A 12,500-nucleotide genomic window follows, 5' to 3' on the forward strand; every position below is an offset into this window, starting at 1 on the left:
ACGAGTTACCTTGTAAGTCGCTCTGGAGAAGAGCGTCAGATAAATGCTGTAAATGTAAATGTAAACTGAAAAATAGTTCTGATCAGAGGAGGATGGGTCCCCCTAGTGAGTCTTGGTTCCTCCCAAGGTTTCTTCCTCCAGCTCTGAGGGAGGTTCTCCTTGCCACTGTCGGCGTTGGGGCTCACTGGGGTCTTTGATCAATCATATCTTACATTATTTCTTTTGTCTCTGTCTTTTATTAATTACTAATTATGTGAAGCTGCTTTGTCACGACAACAGTTATAAAAAGCTACACAAATAGATCTGACTTGACTCTGGGTTGAGTGACTGGAGCACTGGGGGGCATGGCTGATATGGGACCACTCATTGAAAAATGTGTAGAAATGAATCAGAATAGATGGAAACTAAGCGAAATAACAGTCTGATCAAAGCCTGAAACCATGACAACATCACATCAACAAAACACCTGCACATTAAACCTACCTTCAGATCAGAGAGACGCGTCCGTGCCAGCGACACGTACTCCTGCAGCACTGACCGGTGCTTCACCATCACCAATGGAGGATACATCACATGGACCTACCGAGAGAGAGAGAGACAGACAGAGAGAGACAGAGAGAGAGAGAGAGAGACAGACAGAGAGAGAGAGACAGACAGAGAGAGAGAGACGGGCGGTCCTCATATGGAAGGTGTTACAGTTAGAGACAGTAATGGTCACACAGTTCAAATCAACGTCATTTCTTTATCACCTGTGATCTTACCTTCAGATACTGCGGGGGGTCAAACGGTACAAGGTCCGTCAGGAACTTCAGCAGAAACACCAGAGACTTCTTGCTGTTGCCGTGGTAACCACTGGCTCCGCCAAAAGACATCTGCAGGAGAACATCATCATTAACCAAGGTAAACACACTGTACCCAAACGGAACACGGATCAGAACCCTCACCTTAAACCAGTCTCTGTAGGAGAGGAAGACAGCCGGACCCTCTAACGCCCCCTGGCGAGCCAGCAGGAAGGCTGTGATCATCCTCTCTACATCATACGACTCGAACGCTGCATTTAGCAGCCTAGACAGCAGCTCTAACACACACACACACACACACACAAACACACGCATATATATATATATAAAGTATCCACTTTACTTATGACACCTGCTCATTCTTTGTTTCTTCTGAAATCAAGGGTAGCAGCTTCTCCTGCTTTTGTCTCTGTAACTGTTTGAGGATTTGATTGCATTCAGCAACAAGAGTGTTAGCTACTGTGTGTGTGTGTGTGTGTATACCTTTCAGGCAGCTGTGTGTGTGTGTGTGTGTGTGTGTGTGTGTGTATACCTTTCAGGCAGCTGTGTGTGTGTGTGTGTGTGTGTGTATACCTTTCAGGCAGCTGTGTGTGTGTGTGTGGTACACCAGCAGTGTGGACACACAGGAGAGGACATTCTGCCAGTTCACCTCATGAGTCTCCAACACCTGCTGCAGGTGAGCTAACACCACCTCCACCTGGAACAACACACACACCTGAGAGAGAGAGACAGAGAGAGAGAGCGAGAGAGAAACAGATGAGTGTGTTCTCTTTATTATTAGTTATTGATTATTAAAGGTTAATGATGATTATACCTTTCGGTAGAGGGTGGTGAGAAGGGGCGGGGTTTTTGTGAAGCTCCACTGGCTCTGCATGGAGATGGCATCCGACACTGAACACACACACAGACACACACAGACACACACAGACACACACAGACACAGCACTCAGCAGAGTGATCCAGACAACCTGCTGTCATTCAACCAATCAGACATACAGCAGGACAGCAGTTCTGGGTTCTGTTCAGACAGCAGCAGCATTTTGTATCAATAAACTCTTTCAAATATTACAATAAACACTACGGTAACAGAACCAGTAACAGAACCAGTAACAGAACCTGCAGCAGGTAAAGCACTCACCTTTCAGCTGGGCCCGGTGTGTGAAGATGTGTGTAAGGGAATGTGTGAAAAAGCGCTGCAGCCCCTCCTCCGACACGGACACCCCGAGCACTGAGGGGTCATAGACCTGCAGCCTGTTACCATGGAAACACAGCACATCGGGTCAGACTCTTCACCAGGTGAACAGTGAACAGTGACTGCCTGACACTTAAAGCCATTTAAAAAAAGTACCTTATCCAGTCCCCTCCCCCCTTATCCAGCCCCCCCCCCCTTGTTCCCCGATGTAGATCAGCTGAGGTATGTTCAGCGTCTGGAGCTGTGAGGTTACTGTAGGTCAGGTTCTACTGGGGGAACTGGGTTGTTCAAACTATCCCTTTAGTCTTACCAAACTCCGGCAGCCGGGTCAGACTGAGAGCGGTGTGTGTCTCCCGGAGAGTCCAGCAGCCCTGCAGGAACAAGCAGACAGAGCAGTGCTGACGGCAGGAGAGTTACAGTCCTGCAGACAGACAGACTCACAGACAGACTCACAGACAGACTCACCCCGAGAGACAGACAGACTCACAGACAGACAGACCCCAAGAGACAGACTCCGAGAGACAGACAGACTCACAGACAGACAGACCCCAAGAGACAGACTCCGAGAGACAGACAGACTCACAGACAGAGAGACAGACAGTAGCAAAAACAATAACAATGTAATGAAAGATGAGTAAATAAATAATAAATAAATAAATAAATCAACAGGATCAGGTGTTTATTACTATTAGACTATATTAACATCTCTATGATAACAACACTGTGTGTGTGTGTGTGTGGGGGGGTGTTACTCACAGGAGAGCATACGGTCCAGCACAGAAGAGCAGTACTGAGAGTCCTGACCGTCCTCAAACCCAGCCCGAACCAGCACACACACCACACCTAACACACACACACACACACACACACACACACACACACACGCAGACCAGACATTTCTTTTTCAATTTGATTAAGTGAACTTCAAAGTCAAACAGAGAAGTGAGATCTTGACTATACGACAGAAAGAAGAGCAGAGGAGAGGAGGAGCGAAGATGAGGAGTGGAGATGAGGAGTGGAGATGAGGAGTGGAGATGAGGAGTGGAGGAGTGGAAATGAGGAGTGGAGAAGGAGTGGAGGAGTGGAGAAGGAGTGGAGGAGTGGAGAAGGAGTGGAGGAGTGGAAATGAGGAGTGGAGGAGTGGAGATGAGGAGTGGAGGAGGAGTGGAGGAGCAGAGGAGAGGAGGAGTGGAGATGAGGAGTGGAGGAGTGGAGATGAGGAGTGGAGGAGGAGTGGAGGAGCAGAGGAGAGGAGGAGTGGAGATGAGGAGTGGAGGAGTGGAGATGAGGAGTGGAGATGAGGAGTGGAGGAGTGGAAATGAGGAGTGGAGGAGTGGAGATGAGGAGTGGAGGAGGAGTGGAAATGAGGAGTGGAGGAGTGGAGATGAGGAGTGGAGAAGGAGTGGAGGAGTGGAGAAGGAGTGGAGGAGTGGAAATGAGGAGTGGAGGAGTGGAGATGAGGAGTGGAGGAGGAGTGGAGAAGGAGTGGAGGAGTGGAAATGAGGAGTGGAGGAGTGGAGATGAGGAGTGGAGGAGGAGTGGAAATGAGGAGTGGAGGAGTGGAGATGAGGAGTGGAGAAGGAGTGGAGGAGGAGTGGAAATGAGGAGTGGAGGAGTGGAGATGAGGAGTGGAGAAGGAGTGGAGGAGTGGAGAAGGAGTGGAGGAGGAGTGGAGGAGTGGAAATGAGGAGTGGAGAAGGAGTGGAGGAGGAGTGGAGGAGTGGAAATGAGGAGTGGAGGAGTGGAGATGAGGAGTGGAGGAGGAGTGGAGGAGTGGAGGAGGAGTGGAGGAATGGAAATGAGGAGTGGAGGAGTGGAGATGAGGAGTGGAGGAGGAGTGGAAATGAGGAGTGGAGGAGTGGAGATGAGGAGTGGAGAAGGAGTGGAGAAGGAGTGGAGGAGTGGAAATGAGGAGTGGAGGAGTGGAGATGAGGAGTGGAGAAGGAGTGGAGGAGTGGAAATGAGGAGTGGAGGAGTGGAGATGAGGAGTGGAGAGGAGGAGTGGAGATGAGGAGTGGAGGAGGAGTGGAGATGAGGAGTGGAGGAGGAGTGGAAATGAGGAGTGGAGGAGTGGAGATGAGGAGTGGAGGAGGAGTGGAGGAGCAGAGGAGAGGAGGAGTGGAGATGAGGAGTGGAGGAGTGGAGATGAGGAGTGGAGAAGGAGTGGAGGAGTGGAGATGAGGAGTGGAGGAGGAGTGGAGGAGTGGAAATGAGGAGTGGAGGAGTGGAGATGAGGAGTGGAGGAGGAGTGGAGGAGTGGAAATGAGGAGTGGAGGAGTGGAGATGAGGAGTGGAGGAGTGGAGGAGGACTGGAGGAGCAGAAGAGAGTTGGAGTGGAGGAGGAGTGGAGATGAGGAGTGGAGGAGTGGAGGAGAGTTGGAGTGGAGGAGGAGTGGAGATGAGGAGTGGAGGAGGACTGGAGGAGCAGAAGAGAGTTGGAGTGGAGGAGGAGTGGAGATGAGGAGTGGAGGAGTGGAGGAGAGTTGGAGTGGAGGAGTGGAGATGAGGAGTGGAGGAGGAGTGGAGATGAGGAGTGGAGGAGTGGAGGAGAGTTGGAGTGGAGGAGGACTGGAGGAGGACTGGAGGAGGACTGGAGGAGCAGAAGAGAGTTGGAGTGGAGGAGGAGTGGAGATGAGGAGTGGAGGAGAGTTGGAGTGGAGGAGTGGAGATGAGGAGTGGAGGAGAGTTGGAGTGGAGGAGTGGAGATGAGGAGTGGAGGAGCAGAGTAGAGGAGGAGTGGAGGAGGAGTGGAGGAGTGGAGATGAGGAGTGGAGGAGGAGTGGAGGAGATGAGGAGTGGAGGAGGGCAGGAAGAGCAGAGGAGAGTTGGAGTGGAGGAGGAGTGGAGATGAGGAGTGGAGGAGAGTTGGAGTGGAGGAGGAGTGGAGGAGTGGAGGAGGAGTGGAGATGAGCAGTGGAGGAGCAGTGGAGGAGCAGTGGAGATGAGCAGTGGAGGAGCAGTGGAGATGAGGAGTGGAGGAGCAGTGGAGGAGGAGTGGAGAGGAGCAGTGGAGATGAGCAGTGGAGATGAGCAGTGGAGATGAGCAGTGGAGGAGCAGTGGAGATGAGGAGTGGAGGAGCAGTGGAGATGAGCAGTGGAGATGAGCAGTGGAGGAGCAGTGGAGATGAGGAGTGGAGGAGCAGTGGAGATGAGCAGTGGAGGAGCAGTGGAGATGAGGAGTGGAGGAGCAGTGGAGGAGGAGTGGAGATGAGGAGTGGAGGAGCAGTGGAGGAGCAGTGGAGATGAGCAGTGGAGATGAGCAGTGGAGGAGCAGTGGAGATGAGGAGTGGAGGAGCAGTGGAGATGAGCAGTGGAGATGAGCAGTGGAGGAGGAGTGGAGATGAGGAGTGGAGGAGCAGTGGAGATGAGCAGTGGAGGAGCAGTGGAGATGAGGAGTGGAGGAGCAGTGGAGGAGGAGTGGAGATGAGGAGTGGAGGAGCAGTGGAGGAGCAGTGGAGGAGGAGTGGAGATGAGCAGTGGAGATGAGCAGTGGAGGAGCAGTGGAGGAGCAGTGGAGATGAGGAGGAGGAGGAGGAGGAGGAGTGGAGATGAGGAGGAGGAGGAGGAGGAGGAGTGGAGATGAGGAGGAGGAGGAGGGAATCTCTCTTACTAGACAGAATCTGTTTCCGTACGTTTGCATCCTCCGGTTCGCTCACCCTGCTCTCACACACACACTGTAACTGACACACCAACCACTCACACACTGCAGGATCACTGCACACACACACACACACACACACACACACACACACACACAGTAAAACAGTTAGCTCCACCCACAGAGCCTGACTGGTATTGTTACAGTCTCTTGCAAAAGTAAGTGCACCCCCAGAGCTTCTTCACCTCGGTCTAGCTTCAGCCCCTCTAATCTCAGCACACCTGACCCCACGTACAGATCCAGCCCTGACCGAGGGGGTCCAGGTGAGAGGGGGGGGTTGGACAAAGGTCCACTTGACTGGCACTTAGAGCCATGCATCTCCCTGTGTGTGTGTGTGTGTGTGTGTGTGTGTGTGTGTGTGTGTGTGTGTGTGTGTGTGTTACCTGAGCAGTGTGTACTCCAGTGGCAGGATTTCCTCAGTGTGTAGACGGAACACCACCTCCAGTACAGGCTGTGTGTGTGTACAAGAACAGGTTGTTGCACGTGTGCAATTAAGAGTCATTTGCAATAATCTGTAAATAATACTGTTGATTTTATTCTTATTGATATTGTTTATAGTGTAAATTATTGATCTACGTTTCTGTAACTGAGGGTCTTGCTCTCCCTTTCTGCTGACACTGAGAATCTCCCCACTGTGGGACTAATACACACTATCTTATCTTATCTTAGGTTAATCAGCCTGACACACTCTCTCACACACACTCTCACACTCTCACACACTCACACACTCACACTCTCACACTCTCACACTCACTCTCACTCACACACAGCTCACTCTCTCACACACACTCTCACACTCTCACACACTCACACACTCACACACTCACACTCTCACACACACTCTCACACACACACTCTCACAGCACACTCTCACAGCACACTCTCACACACACTCACTCACACACACACTCTCACACACACACTCTCACACACACACTCTCTCACACACACAGCTCTCACACACACAGCTCACAGCTCACTCACACACAGCTCACTCACACTCACACACAGCTCACTCACACTCTCACACAGCTCACTCACAGCTCACTCACACACAGCTCACTCACACTCACACACAGCTCACTCACACTCACACAAAGCTCACTCACTCACACACACACAGCTCACTCACACTCACACACACAGCTCACTCACACTCACACACAGCTCACTCACACTCACACACAGCTCACTCACACACAGCTCACTCACACTCCCACACAGCTCACTCACACTCTCACACAGCTCACTCACACACAGCTCACTCACACACAGCTCACTCACACACACACACAGCTCACTCACACTCACACACAGCTCACTCACACTCACACACAGCTCACTCACACTCACACACAGCTCACTCACACACACACACAGCTCACTCTCACACAGCTCACTCACACACACACACAGCTCACTCACACTCACACACAGCTCACTCACACTCACACAAAGCTCACTCACTCACACACACAGCTCACTCACACTCACACACAGCTCACTCACACACAGCTCACTCACACACACAGCTCACTCACACTCCCACACAGCTCACTCACACTCCCACACAGCTCACTCACACACACACACAGCTCACTCACACACACACACAGCTCACTCTCACACAGCTCACTCACACACACACACAGCTCACTCACACACACACACAGCTCACTCACACTCTCACACAGCTCACTCACACTCTCACACAGCTCACTCACACTCTCACACAGCTCACTCACACTCACACACACAGCTCACTCACACACACAGCTCACTCACACTCACACACAGCTCACTCACACACACAGCTCACTCACACTCACACAGCTCACTCACACTCTCACACAGCTCACTCACACTCTCACACAGCTCACTCACACACACAGCTCACTCACACACAGCTCACTCACACACAGCTCACTCACACACACAGCTCACTCACTCACACACACAGCTCACTCACACACAGCTCACTCACACACAGCTCACTCACACACACACACAGCTCACTCACACTCTCACACAGCTCACTCACACACACACACAGCTCACTCTCACACAGCTCACTCACACTCTCACACAGCTCACTCTCACACAGCTCACTCACACTCACACACAGCTCACTCACACACAGCTCACTCACACACAGCTCACTCACACACAGCTCACTCACACTCTCACACAGCTCACTCACACACAGCTCACACTCACACACAGCTCACTCACACTCACACACAGCTCACTCACACTCTCACACAGCTCACTCACACTCTCACACAGCTCACTCACACACAGCTCACTCACACTCTCACACAGCTCACTCACACACAGCTCACTCACACTCACACACAGCTCACTCACACTCACACACAGCTCACTCACACTCTCACACAGCTCACTCACACACACACACAGCTCACTCTCACACAGCTCACTCACACTCACACAGCTCACTCACACACAGCTCACTCACACTCTCACACAGCTCACTCACACACACACACAGCTCACTCTCACACAGCTCACTCACACTCTCACACAGCTCACTCACACACACACACAGCTCACTCACACACACACAGCTCACTCACACTCTCACACAGCTCACTCACACAGCTCACTCACACACAGCTCACTCACACACAGCTCACTCACACACACAGCTCACTCACTCACACAGCTCACTCACACACAGCTCACTCACACACAGCTCACTCACACACAGCTCACTCACACACAGCTCACTCACACACACACACAGCTCACTCACACACACACACAGCTCACTCACACACAGCTCACTCACACACACACACAGCTCACTCACACTCTCACACAGCTCACTCACACACACACACAGCTCACTCACACTCTCACACAGCTCACTCACACTCTCACACAGCTCACTCACACACACACACAGCTCACTCACACTCTCACACAGCTCACTCACACTCTCACACAGCACACTCTCACACAGCTCACTCACACTCTCACACAGCTCACTCACACACACACACAGCTCACTCTCACACAGCTCACTCACACTCTCACACAGCTCACTCACACACACACACAGCTCACTCACACACACACACAGCTCACTCACACTCTCACACAGCTCACTCACACTCTCACACAGCTCACTCACACTCACACACAGCTCACTCACACACACAGCTCACTCACACACACAGCTCACTCACACACAGCTCACTCACACACAGCTCACTCACACACAGCTCACTCACACACACAGCTCACTCACACACAGCTCACTCACACACAGCTCACTCACACACACACACAGCTCACTCACACTCACACACAGCTCACTCACACACAGCTCACTCACACACAGCTCACTCACACACAGCTCACTCACACACACTCTCGCTCAGGCGATGTTACCTGTGTTTTCCAGTAGTGCTGCCAGAGGAGTTTGGGGCTGAACACACCAAGCAGGTCCCGCACCGCCTGCAGGAACACACTGAGCTCAGCCTGCAGAGGAGAACACACACACACACACACACACACACACACACACACACACAAGCTCAGGCTCAGACTTCGGTCTACACACACACGGTCTACACACACACACACACACACACACACACACAGTCTATACACACACAGCCTACACACACTGTCTATACACACACAGCCTACACACACACACACGGTCTACGCACACAGTCTATACACACACAGCCTACACACACGGTCTATACACACACAGCCTACACACACACACACACGGTCTACACACACACACACACACACACACACACACACACACACACACACACACACACACACACAAGCTCAGGCTCAGGCTTCGGTCTACGCACACACGGTCTACACACACACGGTCTACACACACACGGTCTACACACACACACACACACACACAGTCTATACACACACAGCCTACACACACACACACACACGGTCTACGCACACAGTCTATACACACACAGCCTACACACACGGTCTATACACACACAGCCTACACACACACACACACGGTCTACGCACACACGGTGTACACACACACACACGGTCTACGCACACACGGTGTACACACACACACACGGTCTACACACACAGTCTATACACACACAGCCTACACACACGGTCTATACACACACAGCCTACACACACACACACGGTCTATACACACACAGCCTACGCGCACACACACACACACACACACACACACACACACGGCCTATGCACACAGGGTCTACACACACACACACAGTCTATGTTATAAACGTGTAATAATGCAGTTCTATCAGCTGAAGGTAATAAAGCAGTTACAGGCGTCAGTGGATCAGGTAGTCTGTGCTGCCTTAGCGAAGAACTGACCGGCATCTCCTCAGGGCACCCATCAGCACCCATACCTGACTACATCACCCTGTCTGCTGGCATCACAGCGAGGGGAGAAAGGGGCGTGGCCTTTGTTTTTTTCCACTTGCAAGCTAGCAACATTTACATGTGTGTGTGTGTGTGTGTGTGTGTGTGTGTGTGTGTGTGTGTGTGTGCGTGCGTTTGCTCACCCTCTGAGTGTGGTTGATCATGGCCGTCTCTCCGACCCCCCGCAGGTTCATCCCTGTGAGTTTTTCCACCAGCACCCTGACACACAGCACCTCCACAGGGACCCCCAGCTCACCTGCCTGCCTCCGCAACTCACCTTCTGAACACACACACACACACACACACACACACACCAGGGTCAGGAGGCAATACACTGCTGATTATATGAATACAGAACAGTAAGCTCCGCCCACAAACCTGCAGAATTCAGCTGCTAATCAGCAACAGCGGTCATTTGACTCGAAACTGCTGGAACTACTTTCACACTGAATAAATCCACATCTACTCCGACCGAACCACAGCCAGGGCGACATCCACCCTAATGCCCCTCCTCCACCATTCTACCGCTTTACACAACTAACCAGAGCCGGGTTCTGGCCCAAACCCGAAGGCTGCCCTGCGTGTCCTGCGTTTGTTGGGAGGGTGGATCGTACCCCTCCTCCGTGCTGAATCGGGTTTACTGACCGTGCAGGTGTTTCCGTGCTGAATCAGAAGGGTTCATCCACGAAGGCATTCGGACGCTGGTAGCGAATGTTTTAGCACCGATCTGCCCCCTATTGGCCGTAGCGTTTCATGCTACAGCGAGAAGATCGGTCTGCAGACCGCGGTCAGTCCTGCGTAAGGAGCGGCTGTGTACGAATCGCCGGATAATCCTGATGAGAACAAAGTGGATCTGTTCAGAGGAGACTTCTCACCCAGCAGCGCCGCGCCCATCTGTCCAGCAGCAGTCCGATCAGGCACATCTTCACCCCCGGCAGTCCGATCACAGACTCCTCCCCCGACCTGAAGGCCAGCCTGTGGAGCAGAGAGATTAGACACCTCACTTTTAAGTCCCGCGCATTCCGCCTACAGCAGAAGACCACCCCCTCCGGGTCTTTAAGAACCAGTGCAGTAACAGAAGCGTCGCCCGGGGGGCTCTCACTCACGCCCGATTCCAGGATGAGTTCGGAGAGGTCGTGGTTGTGGCCGATGAGCTGCAGCGCCGCCTGCTGGAGCTCCTGATCACTCTGCAGTCTCCGCTTCTTCAGAGCCCGACCAGCTGGAACACAGCACACACTGCTCACCCTGCCGTCACTCACAGCACACTGTTACAGCCACACCCCACACACGCTGCCCACCCTGCCGTCACTCACAGCACACTGTTACAGCCACACCCCACACACGCTGCCCACCCTGCCGTCACTCACAGCACACTGTTACAGCCACACCCCACACACGCTGCTCACCCTGCCGTCACTCACAGCACACTGTTACAGCCACACCCCACACACGCTGCTCACCCTGCCGTCACTCACAGCACACTGTTACAGCCACACCCCACACACGCTGCCCACCCTGCCGTCACTCACAGCACACTGTTACAGCCACACCCCACACACGCTGCCCACCCTGCCGTCACTCACAGCACACTGTTACAGCCACACCCCACACACGCTGCTCACCCTGCCGTCACTCACAGCACACTGTTACAGCCACACCCCACACACGCTGCCCACCCTGCCGTCACTCACAGCACACTGTTACAGCCACACCCCACACACGCTGCTCACCCTGCCGTCACTCACAGCACACTGTTACAGCCACACCCCACACACGCTGCCCACCCTGCCGTCACTCACAGCACACTGTTACAGCCACACCCCACACACGCTGCCCACCCTGCCGTCACTCACAGCACACTGTTACAGCCACACCCCACACACGCTGCCCACCCTGCCGTCACTCACAGCACACTGTTACAGCCACACCCCACACACGCTGCCCACCCTGCCGTCACTCACAGCACACTGTTACAGCCACACCCCACACACGCTGCCCACCCTGCCGTCACTCACAGCACACTGTTACAGCCACACCCCACACACGCTGCCCACCCTGCCGTCACTCACAGCACACTGTTACAGCCACACCCCACACACGCTGCCCACCCTGCCGTCACTCACAGCACACTGTTACAGCCACACCCCACACACGCTGCCCACCCTGCCGTCACTCACAGCACACTGTTACAGCCACACCCCACACACACTGCCCACCCTGCCGTCACTCACAGCACACTGTTACAGCCACACCCCACACACACTGCCCACCCTGCCGTCACTCACAGCACACTGTTACAGCCACACCCCACACACGCTGCCCACCCTGCCGTCACTCACAGCACACTGTTACAGCCACACCCCACACACGCTGCCCACCCTGCCGTCACTCACAGCACACTGTTACAGCCACACCCCACACA

General features: G+C 53.3%; 1 protein-coding gene across 3 annotated transcripts in view; it reads right to left on the reverse strand.

Annotated features, from left to right (window-relative positions):
* The window catches only part of LOC140540654 (Fanconi anemia group A protein), a 26,771-nt gene that overhangs the window by 12,668 nt on the left and 1,603 nt on the right, over positions 1 to 12,500 (reverse strand). The window contains exons 2-15 of one of the 3 annotated variants that reach the window (XM_072663042.1): positions 11,185 to 11,297; positions 10,954 to 11,053; positions 10,222 to 10,358; positions 9,068 to 9,157; positions 6,034 to 6,101; positions 5,603 to 5,706; positions 2,749 to 2,835; positions 2,303 to 2,363; positions 1,939 to 2,051; positions 1,615 to 1,691; positions 1,374 to 1,515; positions 945 to 1,078; positions 762 to 872; positions 484 to 579 (exon numbers count right to left, since the gene is read on the reverse strand). In XM_072663042.1, the coding sequence (XP_072519143.1) occupies positions 484 to 579; positions 762 to 872; positions 945 to 1,078; positions 1,374 to 1,515; positions 1,615 to 1,691; positions 1,939 to 2,051; positions 2,303 to 2,363; positions 2,749 to 2,835; positions 5,603 to 5,706; positions 6,034 to 6,101; positions 9,068 to 9,157; positions 10,222 to 10,358; positions 10,954 to 11,053; positions 11,185 to 11,297 (1,433 nt within the window). Of the gene's footprint in view, positions 1 to 483; positions 580 to 761; positions 873 to 944; positions 1,079 to 1,373; positions 1,516 to 1,614; positions 1,692 to 1,938; positions 2,052 to 2,302; positions 2,364 to 2,748; positions 2,836 to 5,602; positions 5,707 to 6,033; positions 6,102 to 9,067; positions 9,158 to 10,221; positions 10,359 to 10,456; positions 10,507 to 10,953; positions 11,054 to 11,184; positions 11,298 to 12,500 lie in introns of those variants that run through there. The other 2 variants (XM_072663044.1, XM_072663043.1) reach the window with 2 other exon arrangements.

Source organism: Salminus brasiliensis, chromosome 19 (genome assembly GCF_030463535.1).
Source record: "Salminus brasiliensis chromosome 19, fSalBra1.hap2, whole genome shotgun sequence".
Taxonomy (NCBI): domain Eukaryota; kingdom Metazoa; phylum Chordata; class Actinopteri; order Characiformes; family Bryconidae; genus Salminus; species Salminus brasiliensis.